The 21,698-nt window shown below is 56.4% G+C and overlaps 1 protein-coding gene across 1 annotated transcript in view; it reads left to right on the top strand.

The window, feature by feature from the left end:
- PLXNA1 (plexin A1) overlaps positions 1 to 21,698 on the top strand; it is a 105,809-nt gene that overhangs the window by 25,188 nt on the left and 58,923 nt on the right. The window contains exons 3-7 of the mRNA XM_082487493.1: positions 12,122 to 12,262; positions 14,377 to 14,477; positions 14,900 to 15,023; positions 17,178 to 17,331; positions 17,951 to 18,050. Of these exons, the coding sequence (XP_082343619.1) occupies positions 12,122 to 12,262; positions 14,377 to 14,477; positions 14,900 to 15,023; positions 17,178 to 17,331; positions 17,951 to 18,050 (620 nt within the window). The remainder of the gene's footprint in view (positions 1 to 12,121; positions 12,263 to 14,376; positions 14,478 to 14,899; positions 15,024 to 17,177; positions 17,332 to 17,950; positions 18,051 to 21,698) is intronic.

Below are 21,698 nucleotides of genomic sequence, written 5' to 3'. Positions count from 1 at the left end.
AATGGCTGCGATATGAGATATGATTATGATGGATGGTGATTCTGTATTCTGCGTGCATTAGCGGCTTTAACCTTGCTGGGGTAATTATGTCTCATTTCAAATTCTGATACTATTTATTTGAGGTAGGGGACTGGGAATTTAATTTCTACTGCTTTGTCTTTTAGTATTATTATTATTTGAAAAGGATACCTTTGCAAAATTGTTTTTTAATCATTCCCTCCAGTTGGCAGCACCAGTTCATTAATATTTTCAGGGCCCGTGCGGGGTGGTTTTGGAGATGTTTGCAAAGGTAGATGTTTTGGGGGGATGTGAAGCTGAGAGCCGACGTATAGGAGAGGAGCTTCTCCTCTGAGACACCTGTGTGCATCCCGCCGCCTTTGGCTTTCCCAAAGCGGCTATCCTTGCCCTTTTTGCGCTGGCCGCTGCTGTTGACCCGTGTCTCTGCCCGCTGGGGCTCCCTCCCCATGGGAGGTCCCTGGGGGGGTACAGGCAGGAGCAAGCAGGGCTGAGCCATCGTCCTGCCCGCCCCTCTCACCGTCTTTGACGGCGCGTTTAATTAAAAACCACATCAACCCGAAGATTGCGCACGTGGTCCTTAATCAGTTTGAAGTCTCTGTGAGAATAAAGTAATTATACTACTCGTTTGGTTACAGTAATTAAAACTTTAATTAACATCATTTCCCACCCCTTGGCCTCCCTCTACAGATATTCAGGCGTGCGATGGGTGCCTGCCAGGGTTGTATCTCGGGATAAAGCTGTTTTTCCGGGGGCTGTCTGCCTGTCCCCATCTCTGCTCCCTCCAGCGTCGGCCTGGCGAGGTCATTTGCCCGTCTCTCACCGGGCCGCTGGTTGCCAACCTGCGTCCCCAGTTGGGAGCAGCTCCTTGGCCACGGTACGGTCAGGTTGTGGCGGGTGGCAGCTCCAACTTGAGGTCCCTTGGCAGTGGAGGGTGGTAGGTGTTCCTCAAAGATCTTCTGAGAACTTGGGTTTGAATGCGGTGTGTGCTCTGTCTGGTCTTAGCAAGAGCCGACCTTCCAGGGAGCATCCCCAGGATTAAGAAGTTAACTGGGCTCTTTGTTTCCCATTGTATGGACCTGCAGGAGCTGAGGTTACAGCGATTTATGGCCGGGTGCTGTCGTACCTGGAAATCTCTGGGTGGGCTCCAGCCCCCCTGCACCCCACTTCACCTCCTGTGTGAGCCCTGTGGTCACCGATGGGCTCCGCGTTAGCCAACGAGCCCCGGTGTTCCCCAACAGCCCAAAGAAGGGATTGTTGCCTGCAGAAGCGGGGAGGGGGAGTTCTGTATCGCTGCCAGAGGAAATCCATGCCGTGTAAAACCTGAGCTCTTAAATATCTCGAGCAGCATCCTTGGGGAAAGCAATCTCTATATTTAAATCGTCTCAATCTCTCCTGCGAAATTGCTCCTATCCGCAGACTGAAGAGCCTAATTTTCATCCTGGTTTTGAACGGAGGGCCCACTGCAGAGAAGTGGTTTTCATCACTCCAGGTTCTGCGTGGTGGGGAGCCACGGCCCCATAGCTTTCCCCTGGCTTTACGGAGAAGGGTGTAGCGTAGCCAGGGATGCGGCTCTTGGGGTTGGAGATGCTGTAGGAGGGCCTGAGGTTTCAGGTGTGGGAACGAAGCCTTAAAATGCAAACGGAAGGTGAGAGCAGGAAATTTAGCAAACACGTCGAGAGCTCAAGGTGGAGTGAGCGAGAGGGTCTGAGTGTATTTGAAGCAAAATCTTTGCAGGCACTCTCCGGTGTGCTCAGCCCGAAGCCAGGCTTAAGCTGGCTGTTATCGCCGGGAACACCGAGCGTGGTACGATGGAAGATTTATTCTCTAATCTTGGAGGTGCTTATGTTTGGAGAAGGCACTGTTTCGGGAGGGAAAGCAGAGCCTGCAGGTTTGAGCGTGGCGTGCATCAATAGCAGAGATGTTGATCTAAAAAGAAAAAAAAGAAAAAAAAAAAAAAAGCGCGTGGCTCTAACTTTCTGCTGCCTCCCGATGCCGTGGGTTATGTTCCCATGAAGTACATCATGTGATGTATGATTTTGTCATTGAATTTTTAAGAGATTCTGCATGTCCAGTCCTGCTGCCTGTGCTGGGTAGTAATATTTGATACTGTCGCTGTGCCCTGTGATATTTTAGACTCTGATCATTTATTGCTTATCAGCTTCTCCTGGGCAGTCTGCTGTGATTTTGTCCATGGAGATAAACCACCAGGACAGCCCAGAGCTGCAGTAACAAGAGGCCTGAGCAGTAGGAAGGGATCAAAGCCGGTGTTAAACGGGTGAAGCCGAATTTCCCCCGTGCAGGCAGTGTTGTCCTTCTCCCTGGGTGGAGGTGAATGGGCAGTGGATTTAGTTCCTATTATATCCCCCCTCGCTGCAATGTATTGCTGCAGCAAATGGCTTTGGGCTTGCGCGCCGTGGAAATAACAGCTGGTGCACTTACGCGGCTGGAGCTGAATGAATGGGGAGCTGCTGAGATGGGGTTGCAGAAGGCTTTAGAGCCTGATGGATGGGTGGATGGATAAATCCAGACGTGAGCCATGGTGCCCCGCACAGGCAGCCCTGCCGAAATGGGGGCTTGGCTGGTGCTGGATCTGTGCGTGGGGCTGCTGGGGTGGGAGGGGACCCGACAGTGGCGGCTATCCTGAAGCAGATCCCCCCCACCTTGGGGTCCATCCCTCTGCAGCCTCCCTTGCGTGGGGTTTTCCTGCCGCTGGCTCCTCTGTTAGCAAGACGGACGGCCCCCGCCTTGTCCTCGGGCAGCTCCTCTCTTGCTGCTGTGTTGTTTTAGGGAGCAGGAAGGAAACAGCTATTTTCCTGGAGCCGAGGGGGGAGGAAGGATCCAGCTGATCTCCAGCTGTGCTGCAACCCCGGGAGCTCATCCTTCCTCCCCATCGCACCCCTGGTGAAGCCCTGCTGCCTCCTCCCTGCCTTTTGGGGTCCCCTGATGGAGACCTGGAAAGGGGAGCGTCCCCATCGCTCCTGGCAGGCAGCAGGGTTTGAGCCCCTGGCTGTAGGTATGTCCCAAGCAGCCAGGAGGGTGAGGGTGGTGGGATGAGCCCTTGTTGTTCACGTTGGGGGTTATCTTGGTCTGGTTGCATGGTCAGAAGTGTGGCGAGGCTCAGGACAGGGGGGCTTGTGCCACCCTGTTTAGCAAAGTAGCGTTGTTAGGAGGAAAATAAGTGGTGCTTCAGATTTGCAGAAGAAATAGAAACTTCTAAGCTGTGGAGAGTCTGGGGATGGTGACTCTGGGTCTGGTCTGATTGCCAGCCAGGGCAATGGGCTGTGCATCGCAGGAGACTGGTACCAAGGGTCTGGGCTGGTCCCCAGGGGACAGAAGGATGCGATCTCCTTGGGAGGAGCTGGTGCCTTGGCAGTGAAGGGATGGCTTTTGTTTGGAAAACTGAGTACTGAGTCCTTCAGGCGAGAGCTTTCTTCCCAGGGACTTCTCTGGGACGTTTAGGTATTAACTCGCCCCAGGCTGGTCACGTGCGGTCAGAGTCCCGTGGGAGCTGGGAGGGTGACACATTGCTGTGGCTTCAGCGCGCCCGGGGCCTGCTGGGACACTTGGGATGCCTGCAGTAATTAATAAATGGGGGAAAAAAATAATCCTGTATTTCTGTGATGTGCTCTGCCCTTCACTGCTGTCACCCAGGGCTTTTTCCAACATGGAGGGGAACAGTGGGACACAGTGTGAAGGTCCCCATCTCATTTTGCTGTGTGCTTTTGCTGCCCTTACCTTCCATTTTGCAAGGCTAAAATGCCTTCCCCATGCGTTACCGGGCTCTCCTACCTCTGCAGCTCCCTCCTCTCTTCCCGTGGCTTGAGAAACGGCGGGACCCTCTTACCTGCCTGCGTTCCCCTCCCTCGAGAGGGACGTGTCTGCCGTGAGGTGTGGCACTGGGGTTTCACCGTGCATTTACGCTGCAGCGGGCACAGCCGAGCGCGGGTACCGCGCTGCTGGAGGGGGTAGGTTTGGGATGCTCCATCGCTCCTTCCCTGGGGAAATGATGCCCCGGCAGCTGCTGTGCTGCCCGCAGGGACACCCTGGAGCTGCCGTCGGTTCCCTTTAGCCGTGAAGCGCCTTGGAGGTAAAGCCTTTGCATCGCATCCAGCGTGGGGGGGGGTCGGTGGCTGCACGCACACTCCACGCGCAGGTTATTTTGCATCGCAGTTGCTCGGCAGAGGGTCAGCAAAGACGGAGGACTGCCACCCTGCTGGTGCACGGCAACGCACAGAGGGGTCCCCGGGGTCCCCCCCTGTCCTCCACCCGCCCTTCCCCGTGCTGCGTGGCAGCTGCCAGCGCCTCCCGCCCGGTCCCCGGCAGCCCCCAGGGCAGAGGCTGCCCATCGATTCGCTTGTCGGGGGTCCCCCCCCCTCTGACCGCCTCAGCCCCGAGCAATGCTGATTGGGAAATAATTGCAATAATAATAGAGATATTTTGCTCCTGAGTGACTAGACGATATGAACTGGGCACGGAGCCAAGAGAGTTTTGAAGGGCAAAGCTGGGAAATCAATGGCTCGAGACCGCCGGAGCAGCCGTGGGGCTGGGACCTGGGGCTTTGCGGCGGGGGGGGGAGCAGGGCAAGTGCCTTTACTCGTCCCATGCCACGTGGCTCCCAACTGGGGGCTGCTTGTAATTCCTTTCCCTTATTTGTTGTCTCTGTCAGTCCCTTCTGTACCCGGGTTTGACTTTGGTGAAGGTGCTGGTGCCCCGGCACTTGCTCCGTCTTTCCAGCAGTTTGGTTTTGGTACAGAGAGAGCAAAAAGATTTTTCCAACAGCGTTTTAGTTCTGTCAAAATTGCTGGAACGGTGTGTTGGGCTGTACTTGCCCATCCTACTGATGGAGCAATGTGGGCAGACCTGGTCCGGGGAGGTTTTGAGCAGGTTCGCGGATGGTGGGCGAGGAGCCGGTCAGTGCTGTGCCGTGCCGTGCCGTGCCATGTGGGCTGGCGCTGGTCTGGCCGGCTCTGCCAAGCCCGCTCGGCGTGGGGAAGCGCTGCTCGGCGTGGGGGAGTGCCGCTCGTGTGGGTGGCTGAACAAGAGGAAAAGATGGAAATGAGTTTGAGCGGAAGAAAAAGGCAGCTGAAGAGTTTTGGGGAAGGTGGTGCGGTGTTTCAGGGTCCTGCTGGGCAGGGTCACCCCCCTGCCTCCCCCTCTCCCCTATGGCAAACCAAATTCCCAATTCCCACCCTGCCTCCCCGGGCGCGTCTGTCCTCAGCCCGTGTGGCCGAGCTGAGGATACTGCTCGGGGACAACACAATGGCAATAACATGTGCTTTGAGACCGGTTAGATGAGCCGGTGTCACATCTGTCAGTGTCAGTGACTCGCTGGCATTTGTTGCTGTTACGAGCATTGATTTAGATTAAGTATCTCCTTGTTTTTTGCTTTATTATACTGATGTGGTTAAAGTCCCAATATTCTCCGTCTCCAGGCGATGTCGGGCCCGGGGTGAAAGCCTTGCTTGTATTCACCTTTGTAAAGCGACTGTTTTTCGCTGAGTGGAATTCAGCAGCTCGTCTTGCCCCTTTCCCTCGGTGGGTTCGTGATGAGGCAGGAGCATCCCAGCCCCACGCAAGGGGCTGACGGAGGAGGCCAGCAGCCATCTCCGCGGGGCCCTGGCGTGCCGGGGTTGAGCAGCCGGCAGCAGGCAGCTGCCTGCCCCTCCGTCTGGGAGGAGGAGGAGGAGGAAGAGGCATGTGTCTGATCCCTGCCCGGCTGGTGCATTCCTGTGCCGGCAGCTGGCGGGGTGGCTGGCCGGCCGGGGGGAGCGGAGATAGCCGGGGTGCCGGCTGCCACCCTCCCCCCAGCATAGCTGGGATGTTTGTGCGGGGCCGTCCTGTCCCCAGCCCCGGGTGCGAGTCCCCGGGAGATGCATCGCCACAGCCCTGCCTGTGCCCCCGCTGCCGGCTGCCCCGCACGGAGCAGCCCTACGGAGGGCCCCGGTAAGGCATGGCCGGGGCTCTCCTGATGATGATTTTCATGATGCTTGAGCAAAACCGGAGGTGAATCCTCATCGCGCCGGATGCCAAAGTCTGGTAACCTGCAGTACAATGGGAGGCAGCAGGAGGCACCCACCGCCTTCTCCCCCTCCACCTCCTCCCCACTCTTGTCCCCCGGCACTCCAGTGCCCCCCTTTTCCAGCCCTCCCCGTTCCCACCAGCTGTGCCCTCCAGGACAAACGATGCTGTGGCCCCGCAGCTGCCCCCGGCCCTACATTTCACTGGGCAGCCCCTGTGCCTTCTTGGGGCGGGGGAAAGAGGAGCGTGTGTATCCCCCCCGGAGCAGCTGATCCGGGAACTTCATTTTAAACTCCTGATTACCCCTTTGGGAACCAGAGAGGGGTGTGCAAGCAGCAGCTGCTGGTCCCCAGGGGGTGGCTGGGGGGGGGAGGCACGTGGAGGGGCAGCCAGTGTCCCCGTCGTCCCCCTGCTGCCCACTGCTGCGGGGTGAGCCCAGGCCACGTGCCAGGAGGGGCCGTGCAGGCTGGCACCCTGGGGGGGGTCCCTCTCCCCTGCCAGCCCCCCCAGCTGGACACAGGATAGTCCCTTTCTGGCTGTAGGCTCATCGGTGTGGTGTTGTGTGACACTACACGGCAGCTGTCACCTCTGTCCTGGGGTGGCCGGGCTGCCCCGGTCCTCTATTGCCTCTGGGAGGTGGCCCCATGGATCGAGGGTCAGCTTTGCTGGCACCTGCTCCTCTCCTGGTTTTACTTGCTCTGTCCTGTGCCCTTTGGGTGGATGGTGCCAAAATCAAAGCAAATCTCCCGCAGAGGGGGATGCACACCCTCCGCTTTGGGTGCGGGAGCCCCGGGGCTTTGGTGGTGCCTGAGCCATGAGCACCGGCTGCACGGGGAGGTGAACGTTTCGGTCCTGGGGGTGGGCTCTGCCCTCCACAGATGTCAAAGCTTTTTCCTTTTCCCAGCTCAGGGATGTGCCATGGAGCTGCTCACCGGCAAGAGGATGGTGCAGGAGAGGACCAGGGACAAGGACCTCTATCCATCATCCTCTCCTCGCAGCGCTGTCTCGTCCCCGCTGCTCAGTCTCTGTTCCCCGATGGACATCCCCGCGGCTGGGGGACTTGCCTCTTCCCCCAGCGAGTTTTGGGAGGGAAAAGGGGGATGCTTTGAAATGCACTCCTGCAAATAAGCTCTTCTCTCGCGCCACCCGTTAGCGCCGTGCGAGCCTCGTGGAACTGGAAAGGGTCCCCGTGAAAAGGCTGCGGAGTGTGTTTCAGGCAGATAAGTCCCTGCCTTTGAAGTGTGGCGGGCGGGCAAAAGCGCCCTCCTCTCGTAGCTGCTGCCAGCCGCTGCGCGTTAATCACAGCCCTGTGCAGATAAGAGTACAAAGCGTGGCTGAGCACTTCTCCTGCCCGGAGGAGGGGTCTGCGGGGGACCGCTTGGGACCCAGGATGGGGGCTTGAGAGCCCAGAGGGGGGGGTGATGGAGGGCTGGGGTGGGAGAGCCCCGCGGGGCAACCGGCTGCCGGGGTGGTGAAGAGCTGCCTCTTCCTGTGGGCTTGCGGGGTGTCCCCTGTGGTGAGACCAGGTCTCTTGGGGACCCTCCGCCTGTGCCCTCCAGCACGTGTTTCAGTCCTGTGGGGAGCTGGTGGCCCACCCCAGCACCCCCCAGACCCCTGCCGGCACGTGTTAAATCCGAAAGCAGCCTTGGCATGTCTGCAGCTGCCTTCCCTCTCCGGCTGTGCTTCCTCCCCCTCCGCCTGGCATCCCTGGCCAGGGCTGAGCTGTAAAGCCCCATCCTTTGCCACAGTCCTCCTCCAGACACACTGCTGGTGTTGGGTGGCCGCCAGGTCACGGCTGCTGCCCTTCATTCCTCTCATCACACATCTTTCCAAAAGGCGGGCCTGGGGAGATGCTCCTCTCTGCATTGTGCCTGTTTCTGGTGGCCGTAAGGGTGTTGAGAGGTTTTCCCTTTGGCGGTCAGGCGGTGGGGAGGTGCCTCCTCACCTGGACCAGCCTGGAGGATGTCTTGCCCAGGGGAGCAAGCATGCTGCAATGGAAGGAGCCGCCTCTCCTCTGATGTGTTGTCTCTGCTCTCCCAGTGCTTGCGCTTCCCATTCTCGCTCAGGTGGGTTTCAGGTCCCAGCCTTGTCTTCCACAGCTCTTCGGGGCAGCGGCTCTTCACTAGCAATGGATGCAGTGGGCTCTGGACCCTGCTGAAGCTTCTGGATGCTCCAGCATCATGGTTTGTAAAGAAGGACTGAGCTTTGGAGGGTGCATTGGGCTCAACACAGCAGCAGGATTGGCTGGTGCTGTTGTCCAGCCGTGACCCTGCACCACTGCATGCTTCTTTAGCGAGGTGATGTGCTCTCCTTCTCCAAAACCTGTGTGGGATGGAAACTCCCTTCTTCAGCCAAGACAAGACCGTCCCCAGGAACCCTTTCTGGGCCTCCTGGGGCACGTCTTTGCCTCTGCCTGGCTGGGGCGTGCTGTGCACGGTCACTTGTTATGTTGGGGTGCCTGGGGGTTGAAGCGTTGCGCACCATCCTTTCCCTCATCGTTCCTTTGCAGGCCTTCTCCGCGGTTTGCCTGGGAGGTGAAGGTACATCTTGGGAAGGTGAGATGCCACTGCATCTCCTGGCCTTGTGCTGGCTCCACCAGCTTGCTTGGCTTTTGGGGGACCAGGTCTTAAACCCTTCCCTCTTCAGAGTGAAGCTGTGAAGGGTGCTCACCCTGTGGGGTGGGCTCCTCGCTTGGGTGGGGAGGGCGTGCATGTAGGTTTCTGGCAGAGCAGCCTCCTGGCTTGCTTTGAGATGATTCACCCCAGCAGAGAGCTTGTAATTTCTTGCCTCTGGTCTCCACTGTTTTCTTAACGAGGCAGGAGACCAACAAGCAGACCCTCGCTCCTGCTCCTCCACGGTGGCATGGCTCCGGGGTCCAGACGATGCCAGGGATCCTGCAGCCCCTCGCAGGAGGCAGCACCGCCGAGCCGCTGCCTGAAGGCAGCCCGAGGCAGGCGAGAGCGAGGGCAGGAATCCTGAGTGAGAAATTAGTGCGAGTAATTATTAGTATTGGGTAATTATGTCAGCGTCAGGATGAGGAGAAAGGTTAATAGGTTTATTTATTTATTTATTTTTGGTAAATGTCTTTTCCCCTGGGTGGGAAGGCAGGCAGGGTGGGCAGGAAGGAACATGTTTCCGAGGGGGGCTGCTCTGATTAAACCGCATCCTCTCCCCCTTCCCCTTCCCCTGCCCCGCGGGTGCGGGGAGAGGGGGGGAAGCCCTCCCTCCCTGCTGTCTGTAAGAGATCAGACGGGAGTCACCTTGTGCATCCCATGCACCGCTCCGCCGTGTTACGGTCCAAGCAGCCCGTCCCCTTCCCATCAGCTGGCATGGGCAGGTTCCCATCAGGCTAATCCCTCTGGAAAAGCCCTAATGCCGTGTTCCCACCTCTGCCGGCACGGCAGCGGATGCTGTGGGCAGTTGAGTCCTGGTGTGGGATGGCAGTGGGGTCTATCTGCTGATGATCTCCTGGTGCTGGGGAGGAGCGTCGGGATGGGTTTGCCTACCACAAGCTAACTCAAAAACTCCCTCGTGCTCTGCCTTTTGGCCAACTGGAAAACAACTCGATTGCCAGGTCTCCCAAGTTTCATTTTCCTGAATCCCAAACCCATCTCTAGATCATCCTTAGCAGGGGGAGAGGCTCTGGAGAGGAGAGTTCCCATGTGTGAATGCCTGGGGTGGCCCTGTGGCCCCCACCAGAGCACCTTGATGTGTGACAGGCTGGGCTCCAGCACTGTTTGACTACTGAGAATATTTTTAGGTTCTTCTTGGAGCCTCAAATTAACTGGAAGTGCTTCACGTCTGTTGTTTTTTTTTTTTAATACATCTCTTTCTCTTTCCCAGCACTGCGCAGTGCAATAATGTAATGGGGAAATTACCCCGCTAGTTAAAAATTACTGCCAGCGCGACATCCAGCCATAGATCTATTTTAGAACCAGGGTAAAACTATATCGATTCTTCTGTGCTGCAACTGCAGCCCATAAAAGGGTTGGAAAGGTGCGTTTGTCACGTTGCTGTAGCGAAGGGGAGAGATGTTTCCTTGCTGCCGGGAGGGGGGATGCCTCCCCATTACCCTCCTCCACAGAGCTGGCTTGGACAGGACTTAGTAGGGGAGAAGCTGAGAGCCAGGAGGGGAGCGATGTGTGAGGGGATACGGGGAGTGATGGTTGGGTCCTGGGGGTGACGCTGGGTACTGTAGGGCAGGGGGTGACACGGGACAGGAGGTGCTCTGTGGCCCTGTACTGTGGGTGTTTGAGGCTTGACCATCATCTCTGATGGTTGGAATAGGAGCAAATGTGGTCCTGGGAAGAAAGACCCCCACCAAAAGGGCAGGCAGAGGCTTTCGGCATGTCTGGGTTCCCCAGCGCACAGTGGTACCCAGGGGGGTGGGTGATGGGGAGCAGAGTTGGTGTATGGGTCTGGCAAAGGATGCTGAGAAGGCAGGTAAATACCAGAACCAGTCCGGGTTATGGCGAAGGCTCATCAGCCCTGCGGGAGGACGTACAGGGGGGTTTCGGCTATCCAGTGGGCTCCCAAGAATTACACCTGGCCCTGCAAGCCCTGTCCCCATGTGCCTCGGGGAGAGGGCAACTCCTTTACTCACTGCTGCGCAGGACTCAACGCTCTCTGGTTGCTCAGGGGTCTCTTTCTTAATTAAATACATTTGTTTTGTAAAACTGCCTAAAAATAATCTGGGGCTGGTGCATGCAGGAGGCTGGCGGTGAATCAAAGGCGCCGCTCTAATTAAACGGGCCCCGGTTTGTTTGTGAGCCGCATACATTTCCATGCTAATCAGCTGCACACCGGGATCCTGCTTTCCTGGCCCCGTATTCTCCTGATTGGGAACTATGCAAATGCCGGTGGCGATTTATTGCAGGAGGGGGACGAGGTGGCCGGGATGCTGGGGCGGCTGCCATGGGTGGCACAAGGGCTTGGGCATGGCTGTGCTGGGCTGTGGGATGCGTTTTGGGGGGTTCTTCAAAGCAGTTGATTTGCCCCTGTGCCCTGGGGGGATCCTGTGGCTGGGGGTGCCGGAGCGGGTCCCTGTGTGTTCCGGCAGCAGCGTGGAGCTGATCCCGGGCAGCATTTGCTCTGTCTCGCTGGTCACACTGCTTCTCCACCCGCTGCTGGGTTTTTTGCAGAATGTGCTGCTGGCACGGCCCCCATCCCATCCGATCCCATCCCATGGGAGCAGACCAGACCCACTGAGCTGTTTCTCTGGCACTGTCTCCCTTGAGGCTACCCCGTGCCAGCAGACAGCCCGGATCTCGGGACATCGCGAGGGACGGCAATAGCAGGAAGCGTTTCTTGCTCGTGGAAGCGGCAATCGGGTTACGGCAAGTAGCGCAGCCGAGTTTAGCTCCTGCTTGGTGGGTGCCTCCAGCCCCGTGATGCCTCGTGATGTGGTTATCGCCGGTACAGCCAGAAACCAGTGTACTTAGGAAGAGCTTTAACGTAATTGTGAGCCGTAAGGGGATTAAAGCCTTCGCCACGTTCCTGCTCGGGGAACAAAGGTGCTTTCTGAACCTCTATTGACCCCCAGCTTCCTTGAGACCCTCTTGACTTCCCCGGTCACGAACCCAAGCGTTTCCCCTGATGGATGGGGAGATGGGAGCCCTGCCTGCGTGCGCCGCGGCATCCTGCCCGGCCAGGGCTCGGTGCGGTGTGGCATGCGAGCCACTTTCGGTACTGCTGCGGCAAGACGGGGTTTGCTGCTTTGCTGTCATGTGGGGGCTCGTCCGTGCCATGTTGCAAGTTGGAGGGGCTTTGGGGCTGAGTGGCAGTGAGAGAAGCAGGGCAGCGCAGAGGACAGTCTGTGGCTTCCCTCCCTGGAGAGGGGTGAACGCTGTCAGCGTAAACATGGGACAAATGCAAAAAAAAAAAAAAAAAAAAAGGGGAAGAAAACATTGCAGGTTGTGTTTCTGGAAAGGGTCGGGATGTTTGCAGTGTGGCTGCTGCTTTGCCATGCTGCTGTGGTTGTGGTGTGGCCACGCTGGCATAGGACAGAGAGGTGGCATCACTAATGGGGCATGTTCCCTTTCCCACTCCCTGGCGTGTGCTCACCTCCCCTTGCTCTCCCCCGCAGATCCTGGTGGACTTGCCGGCCGAGAGGAAGCACCAAGCGCTGCAGTACGAGAACGTCGTGGCCCACGAGGGCAGCTCCATCCTGCGAGACCTGGTGCTGAGTCCCGACCGCCAGCACATCTACGCCATGACCGAGAAACAGGTAAGGGGAGGGGATGGCAGCCCCTCCGCTCTCCGGACACGGCAGCCCCAGCCTGCAGTCCCGGGCACTGGGAAGCCTTCTGGGCAGCTCCCCAGCGGGGTCTGCCCCTTGCTGCTTGGGGACTCCTGTCCCAGGGAACAGGCAGCAGCTCCTCCTGCCTCCTGTCTGCACAAACACTGCCCCGAGGCGCTGACGCTGTGTCCTGCTGCTCCCCTCCTCCCTGGGGCCGTGCCCCAGGCAGTAATTGTTAGCAGCAGCTGCTTGAAATCCCCGTGGTCCCTGGGGGGACCCAGGGCTGCCGACCCTTCTTTGCTGCCAGGGGATGGCCATAAACCTCCCCCTTGTCGTGGCCATCCCCTCCAGAGCGGCGTTTTTGCAGGTTGGCAGAAGCTCCTCACTCCAAATGGCTTTTTCTCCTCTGGGGTGGCTGCTTTTGCACTTCGGGGCAGAGGGGACATGGGGCTGGTGTGCCCCCGGGCCGTGGCGTGCACCCCTTGGTCCCTGCCTGTCTTCTACTGGAGGTACAGACTGGATCTGATCCGGCGCTGCCATCCTGGCAGCGTGGTGGGGGTTCACGATGGGAAGTTTCGGTTGGCTTTGCAAGTGTTTGCACGATGCCCGACCTGCGGGAGAGCTTGCTGGTGCAAGTTCAGCCGCCGCATTGGAGTGGGTGAAGCAGGTTCGTGCCGTGGCGGTGCCACTTTTTGGATCTGGCGTCATGCCTCGTGGGGTGACCCAGGGCAGCCGTGTTGGGATGTGGTGTGCCCGCATCTTGCAGCGTCTCCGCTCCTCCGCCCGGCAGAGGTGTGTGCGAGGGGGACCGTGGCAGAGCTCAGAGGGTAATGGCTCTGCTGGCTGTCAGCCTGGGGGCTTGGGAGGGGGAAAGATGTTGGAGGAGGACCGTGGGCTTGTCTAGACAGCCCCGTGGGGACAGCAGAGCCCTTTCCCTCCCTCTCCCAGTGCCCATCTGGTTTCTGCTTTGCTGCAGGAAACCTAGGGCTTCCCAGGTGAGGCAGAGGATGGCTTTGGAGTCCTCCATCTTTCTGTCCCAGGCCCGTCTCAGCTAAGCCTCCCCCCTGCAGGGGAGATGCTGGAGACGTGGTTGCAGTTGGGGGGTTACCGTTGACTTGGACGGGGGGCCACTGTGGCTGCTGAGAGCTGGCATGGGTCTGCCTGGGGGGGACCTGCTACCAACCCCCCTCGCCACTGCCTGCCTGAAGTGACGTCGGGGACAAACAAATGGGAACGCTACAGGTATCCTCATTGGTGTGTAAACTGGAGGATACTGGTTGGCCAGCTTATCCCAACCCTGTAGGCATCACGCTGAGCCCAACCCCTGCTGGGCTGGGAGGAGGGAGAGCACCCCGGGTTTAGCCTTCGGTAGAGAAGTTTGCAAATTTTAATTAACGAGCGAGTCCTGCCCTGTGGGAGCAGTGGGGAAACTGAGGCACGAGCATGGCAGGTGCAGGCAGCTGCCCGGCGCTGCCGGCTCCTCACGGCGGGCGAGCATGGCATGTGCAGGCAGCTGCCCGGCGCTGCCGGCTCCTCACGGCGGGCGAGCAGGCAGCTCCCTGCACCCCCTCCCTGTCCCCCCTCTTCTCCTCCCTTCTCCTTAATAAAACCCGCTCTCTTCCCCACTCCGGCTCGGTGTTATCAGAGTGCTGGTGGAAAGTAATTAAATGAACAGTTGTAACAGAGCTCGAAGGGCTTGGAGAACGAGGGGATTTTAATCAAATCTGGAGGAGCAATTAATAAAGGACCGGTAACCCTTTCGGAGCGCGGCTGCGGTAGCCGCGGGGTGCCTGGCCGGCACCGGGAGCCGGTGTGGGGCTGAGCCGGCACAGCCCACTCCCACAACCCTGCAAAGATGCGGTGGTGGAAGGAGCTGGGTTGGGGTAAAATCCTCCCTGGAGTGGAGGTGTTGCCTGCAAACGTGCTGCCTGGGAGAGGAGTGGGTGCTGGTGGGGGCTCAGCCTGCTCCCCGCCGCTGCCTCCTCTCTAATGGGGCGGGAGCTGCAGGTCGGGGTGAGTCCCGTCTCTGGCGGGGTCTAGGCATGGGCACAGCGCGGAAACACGCAGCCCGTCCCCCTTCACTCCCTGCCTGTTCCCCGCAGGTGACGCGGGTGCCGGTGGAGAGCTGTGAGCAGTACGAGAGCTGCGAGCTGTGCCTGGGCTCCCGGGACCCCCACTGCGGCTGGTGCGTCCTCCACAACATGTAAGTACCATGTCCGTCCCCACCACTGGTCTCCTTGGGGTGACACCTCCTGGACTTTGGCCCTGAAACATGTGGGGATGGAGTAGTCCGAGAGGTCCTTCATCCCTTCCCGCAGTGCCCAGGCTGTGCTCATGAGCACTCACGTACAACAAAACTGCCGCAGGGCCCCTCTAATCCTGCCCGTGGGCTCCCTGGTTCGGCATCCTTGTGCCAATAAGAGAAACTGAAGATAAAAGGCCCCAGAAGTCCCCAATACTGGCACCAGGGGAAAGCAGAGCTCTCGTATGGGCCTCAAGCACCCAAACGCTCTAGCTGGGCGTCACCTCCGTGCCAAGGGCTCTGTCTGCTGTGGCGTAAGCCCAGAGGCACACAGGACCCCGGGCGATTCTCCTCTTCACCGTGGTGGTTTTGTCTCCCTCCAGATGCTCGCGCAAGGACCGGTGCGAGCGGGCGGACGAGCCCCAGCGCTTCGCCTCCGACCTGCGGCAGTGTGTCCAGCTCACCGTCCAGCCCAAGAACATCTCAGTCACCATGTCGGAGGTCCCGGTAAGCCACCTCTGCTGCCCGCAGACCCCCCCCAGCCACCTCCTGACCCTCTGGAGGCAACGGCTGGGAAGGCGGCAATTAAAAATAACTAACGAGTATACGACAAATAGGGAGAAAGGGGAAGAGAGGTCCGAGGCAAATAAAACATAGCAAAGTGCAGGGCATTGATGAGGGCTGGTCTATTGATGGAGATAATAAACCAGTTGATGATTATTCAGAAAAGACATAAGCGAAGCAATAAATATTTCTCCATAATACAAACACCAACATCAGAGTTGCCATTCATAAGCCGGCGATCCGCCTGGCTCAATAGCCTGTCTCTGACCCTGGCCTGCGCGAGATATTTTGGGATGAGACTTCGACGCACAACTCGCTGCCCTCTCTGCGCAGAGAGAAAGGATGATGGACTTCCCCGAAGTATTTTCCAGGCCATTAGCACTGCAAAGAGAATACGAAACAGCGTATACTAGCAATAAAGTTTTGAAAACTGCTAAGTCTGGATATCTGGTACTCAGGAGTTCTATGAGAGTTGCTGAGGGGAGTTCCTTGGCCTGTGGGTATTTGTAATAGTATAATAATAAATAATTGTTATTTTGTAATAAATAAGCAAATGTTGAGAAAAGCCTGGAAAACAGAGAAAGTTTCTCATTTTTTTTGCCCCAATACAGAAAGGGCACATGGGATGGACCAGATGGTCAGAGACTGCTTAGTTTGACATCAGATTTAGAAAAACTAAAGGAAAAAAAAACGGGTGCAGGATACAACTGATAAAGATTTAAGGATGGGAATATAATTAATGCCAGTCAGTGCGGTTTTGTGTCAAACAAACCACATTTTGTTCTTTGATGAAATTATGACTTGAATTAGAAGAGGGACTACGGGGATGTGATGTCTTTAGGCTTCTACAAGGCGTTTGACTTGGTACAACACAACGTTCTGATTAAAAATTAGCATTATACAATATTGATAAAGCACGTGTTAAGTGGATTAAAAACTGGCTCCGTGACAAATCTCAAAAAGTCCTCGTCAGAGGGGAATTGTCACCGGATGAGAACAGTTTGGGAAGTGTTTCTGCAGGGGCTAATGTTTGTTGGTAACGTGGAAATAAATGCAAGGCGGCTGCGGATGGGACCTGCTGGGATGCTGGGTCCGGCGGGGTGGTATGGGATGAGATTCCTCTGCAGAGCAGCTGGGTCTGAGCGGGGCTGGTTCAGCGGAGAAATTGGGGTCTGATATTGCCAAGTCTGAAGGTAGATATGGAGGGAGAAGACAAGCATTCGCCTGGCCCCCTGGAAAACAGTGCTGGGGCTGAGCCCTCGCTGTGGGGCTCTCTGTCCTCCTTGGGCAAAGCCGGGAACTGGGTGGCATTTTCACCTCTGCGGGTGGTTATCCCCCTGCCCGATGGCGGGACGCTGCACGGAGGTCTGGTGTGGTTAGCGCGGGGATGCTGCGCTCGGGCCGCAGTCCAGCTTTTAAAGGGGGAGGCTGAAAACCTCCCGTAAACATCATGTAAATGAGTGGAAGGCTGGAGAAAATGCCTTGCAGTGAGAGACTTCCAGAGCTCAATCTGCTTAGCTTATCAAAAAGAAGATTAAGAGGTGACTTGATTACAGAGTATAAGTGCCTTTACAAGGAGCAAATATCAGGGACTAAAGGGCTTTTTAATCTATCAAGGAAAGGCATAACAAGAACTAATGGCTGGAAGCTGTGAAAAATTCAAATTAGAAATAAGGCAAGCGTTTTGTAAAGTGAGAACTGCTGACCCTGGGAATGACTTTGCGAGGGAAGAGGTGGATTCCTCCCCTCCTCGGCTCTGCCGGAGCGGATGCCTTTCCGCGAAACACTCTTTAGCCTGACTCTGTGCTTGCTCTCTGTAGAGGTGAGGCATAATGGCTTGTGGTACTGGAGGACGGGAGGTTGTGAGTCACTCCGTCTTTTAACCCATTTAAATCCACGCTCCGTGCTTGAGTGGGGAGGTCCATGGATGAGGCTTGCTTGCAAAAGCTCCACGCAGGTCTCCCCACCACGTGAGGGTGGTGGAGGGGTGATTGCACCCCTGGTCTTCTTTTCTGTTGGCTGGACTTAGACTTAGCAGACACGGAGAAGTCTTTTTTGCTAGTTTTCTGTGTTGATGCTCTTCCCTCTCCTCCCCAGCTGGTCCTGCAGGCCTGGAATGTCCCAGACCTCTCAGCGGGAGTCAACTGCTCCTTTGAAGACTTCACTGAGTCCGAGAGCCGCATTGAAGATGGAAAGATCTACTGCAGCTCTCCCTCTGCCAAGGACGTCATCCCCATCACCAGGGGCCGCGGTGAGCTTGTGCCCCAGGGTAGGAAGAAAGCCCAAGACCAACCTTGTCCCCCTTGTTGCCCCACAGCCAGATGTGGAGGAGGACAGCCCTCCAGTGACAGCAGTACCCAACCCCCGAGCAGGACCTGAGTTGGGTTCATGGGGTGTAGGAGGAGGACATTGCTGCTCGTGGAGGAATGTCCTTGGTTTTCTCTAAGCCATGGGTGCAGCTACTTGGTGACACTGTAATGGTCTGTACACCAGACCTGGGCACCCTGGCCTCCTTCTGCCTATGGACCATTCCTGGGCAGATGTGCTGTGGGGTGGCCAGGCGCTCTAGGACGTTCTGCTGATCCCAGACGTGTTAAGCTCCCCTTCAGTAGCACCAGTACAACCCAAGGCACCTGCCTCTAGGCCAGCAGGTTGCAGTTAGCTGTAGGGGCTCAGAGCTGTACTTGGGCTCTGTTGGCCCGTTTGGTGGCTGGGTGGGTGTGGGTGCACACTTTTTGTTGCCAGATTTGGGGGATTTTGTTAGTTAATTGGGCTTGAGTGGCGATGCCCAGCTCCCTCCAGCCCGTCGTAAGCCTTGGGCTGAACGCTGTGTCCTTTCTGATGCCTTTTTCTGCTTGGGTCTCTCCCAGGGGATAAGAGAGTGGTGAAGCTCTACCTGAAATCTAAGGAGACGGGGAAGAAGTTTGCCTCAGTGGATTTTGTTTTCTACAACTGCAGCGTCCATCAGTCGTAAGTGGCCTGGGCTTCGCGAGAGTGCTCCGGGAACAGATTGGTGTGGCAGTGTGAGACTGGGAGAGAGAGATCTCAGCTTTGTGGGTGCTGATGTTGTGCAAGAGGAAAAGGCAGTCGAGTTTTGTGGTATTTGCAGTGAGAAACCTCCTCCTTTTGCCCTTGTAAACTGGGACGGTGACCAGAGCACCCACAGTTGGTTTGAGTGCGTGGGAACACGTAGCATCAGGGCAGAACCTCACTTAAACCCAAGGCTTTGGGTTTGGCAAAGGTTGGGAAGAAAAAAAGCGAGTTTACTGCATTGCAGACTGTAGCAATAATCCATGTGACCGAAAATGCCAAGCATCTTGTTATTCCTGGAAACAGTTAATAGGAGTGACTTGGCGATGCGAAAGGAGAAGCCTGTGTTTTCCTGCGATGTACCTGCTTCCCAGGCTTGCTGGAGAGGGAGCTGGAAAGTTACAGCAACATGGGGTGGAACACGCTGCGTGTCCTGGGGCGTTTACCCAAGAATTTCCTAACTGGAAGTAATTGTGAATTTGCTTTCTTGTCAGGCTGCCGTGAAATCTACTCCGTGTACGGGTTTTTAGGCAGTTTGAGATATGCATGTGGTAAAATAGAGGAGGTGTGGATTATTGATGTGCTGTCTAAGCAGGGTGTCTAAAGCCTCTAACAGCAAGCTCCTGATACGGAGCTGCGGATGGTGTTCGTGAGCGGTGGGGAGATGACTCTGCTGTGGGAATGTCGGAGGAGATGCTGGGGTGTGTTTGGGCAAAGAATTTGGAGCTCAAGAATGCAGGCGATTTCATTACCCTGCCAGAAACCTCCCATGGATGGTGGCGCTCCGGCTGATCAGTAATTATAGATAAGCAAATGCCGAGTGATCTCTTTTGGATGGCTTTTTGCAGAGTGTCTAGCCTGGCTTGGAGGGCTCTGCTGCAGGTTGCTCCTCCAAAGCCGGTTCGGATTTTCCACTCCGATTGGGGAGAAGCAGGTGGGATGCAGGCGCCCCAGCTGGGTACCTGCGGTGAGCTCCGAGGGCGATGCGGGAGAGGGGAGTCCCTGCAAACCTTGGGCATCACCGGGATTTCTGCCCTTCCCGCTCTGTGCACAGGGAGCGGGTCTCGGCTCCTGAGAGCGCTGTGCCGGCGAGGGAGGAGAGAGTTTGCAAACTTGACTTTCTCCCTCACCTTGACTCCCGAGATGAGCTTTGTCTCCCTTCACGTCGTGTGGTTTCAATAACATTAGCTCAGCTTTGGCTCGGGCTGGCTGCATGTCATTATTTTGCAAATCAAAAAGCAGATGTGACTTTTATTTTTCTAAATGAAAGAAAGAAGACTTTTAAGTACCAATGGCATCAGATTTGGTCCAATCGGGGCTCCAGCGTTTTGGTCCAGTGGGAAGAGGTGGTGGGAATTGGTGTTTTATTTTACGTGCCTGACACAGGAGGGGAAAAAAAACCCACCACCACCACCCCCCAGACAAACCTACAACAAAGAGCCCTGACTGATTTATTACTGCGTTGATGTTTAATTTTGGATGCATTATTTAAAAAGGCTAATTATGGATGCATTAATATTTATGGGCTCCGGTTGGAGCTGATAGAAAAGTCCATGTTCTAGGCTGGTGAACATTATTATTATTTTCTTTACATCAAGAATTTTAGGGTTTGGAGGCAGTTTTAACTATGTGACCTGCAGTCGAGTCATAGCCAAAGAGCATGACAATACCTAGGATGATGCAATACTTTTAAATACCATTTGCAGACAGACGTCTTTAATGGATCTCTTCGGAGTTAATAGCCTTTCAGATCCAGGTTTCATATTTTGAGGAGGAAAATCTATACGTCAGCCTGATGAATTCTGTATTAGGAACAATATGCTTTTCTATGAGGCTAATGTTTTTCCTGTGGAGATCTGCGATCACTGTGCATTACGTTTTCTTTTTATATTTGGGCGGCTTTGCTCGGGTTGGGAGCCAGCGGCCTGCGCGTCAAATCATTTCTCAGCTGAGGATGAAATGTTTAGGTGAGATTTTTTCAGATGGCTGTGGAGAGGTTGGAGGATTATAAGGCAGCTCTTTGCTCGTGTAAGCTGGGGTGGCTCCAGGGAAGCCAACGCAGCTCCACCATGTACACGGGGGAGAGTGACCCCTCTTATTTTCAGCAGATGCCTGGAAAGGTGTCAGCGGATCGTGCCTCTAAAGCCCTTTTGCAGGCTGCGGGGCTGATCCTGCTGCCGTGCGAGCATCCCAACTCTCTTGTTTCTCACCACCCTGCAAAACCCCTCTTCCCGTGCTTTTTCACAGACTGCTGGAACCAACCTTGTCCAGGGAGGGGTTGCAAAAAGGAAGATATGTCTAACCCCTTCTCCTACAGGGAAGGAGGGGTACAGAGGAGGTTGTGCTGCCTGTATATTTGCCTTGTGATGGTCCGGGCCGAGGGGATGCCTTCCAGGTAGAGCCCTGTTGCTGTCCTGTCTGTTATTGCAGAGCTTTATAGCGTTACCTGGTGTGATGGGACTGTCGCTATTGCAGACCAGCATCAACTGGCTCCTGGGGTGGTACTTTGCGTGAGGTCTCTGGGACTCCTGGTCTGGGACTCACACCTTCTCTGGGGCTCCGTTTCTTGCTCCAGAAGGGTCACCTGGCAAGCTTTTGGGGGTCCCACCTTGGTGTACCGCACCCCGGCAGCCTTGGAGCTCCTGTGGGACTCAGAGGGGCATTTCCAGGCTGTGACATCTTCCTCCTGAAGGCCGGTGCATCAGGCAGAGGGTGTTACTGGCTGAGCTGTCAGAGGTGCATCGGACAGGGGAGTGGAAATCTGGAGGTTGATGCAGAAAAATAGGTCCCTTGCAAAGGGAGATGTGGGTGGCTGAGGGTCGCTGCCGGCCCTCGGCAGGGAAACAGGGCTGCCCGCGCAGTCCTGGCTCCTGGGGACAGGCTGTGGTTCTTGTTGTGGAGGGCGGGATGGAAAACCCCATGGCAGGGACCGGGGTGGATTCCCTTGGGGGTTTCCTATGGGGCACTGATCAAGCACAGGCATTTAAAGACCTTTGATCGTCTAATGAATCAGCCCGTGTCCGGCGCGTGCGCGGGCAGATGTTGAGGTCGTCTTTGTCAGCATTAAACTCCCTCTTCAAAGCATTTGTGGGGAAATGAGTCCCCTTTCAAGATAAAGATGTAACACCAGGCTCCCTGCCTGCCTCCGGCAGAGCTGCGCTTGCTGGCGAGCAGGGAATCCTCCTGGAAAGCCACTGAGCGATTCCAGGGAATACCAAGATGTAAATCTTCCCCCTATTTCCATGTTTGCTCCCTGAGTTTTTCCTTTGGAAACTCTGGACCGTAACTCCTGTTGTCGTTTGGCTTTCCAGGGAGCACGGCTGTGGGAAGGGGACTGGCAAGTGGAGGGGGACGGGGAAGAAGACAAAAGCCTTTGGTGCTTCCTTCAATGCTATGGGTGGGTTTTTGCTGGTTTTTCGAGCACCGGTGTGCCCAGCGCATCGCCAGATTCCCCCCGGCATGACCAGCCATTGCAACGTGGAAGCAAAAGTCCAGGCAGTGGCACAGGGGAGGGGAGAAAATCATGGATCAGGGGTCTTATGCTGAGAGGGGGCAGCCAAGCAGCCAAGAAACCGGTGCTCGTGCATG

Source organism: Vanellus vanellus (genome assembly GCF_965231255.1).
Source record: "Vanellus vanellus genome assembly, chromosome: 9".
NCBI classification, from domain to species: domain Eukaryota; kingdom Metazoa; phylum Chordata; class Aves; order Charadriiformes; family Charadriidae; genus Vanellus; species Vanellus vanellus.
Note: the sequence above shows the minus strand (reverse complement) of the source record. Positions and strands in the feature narration are given on the sequence as shown.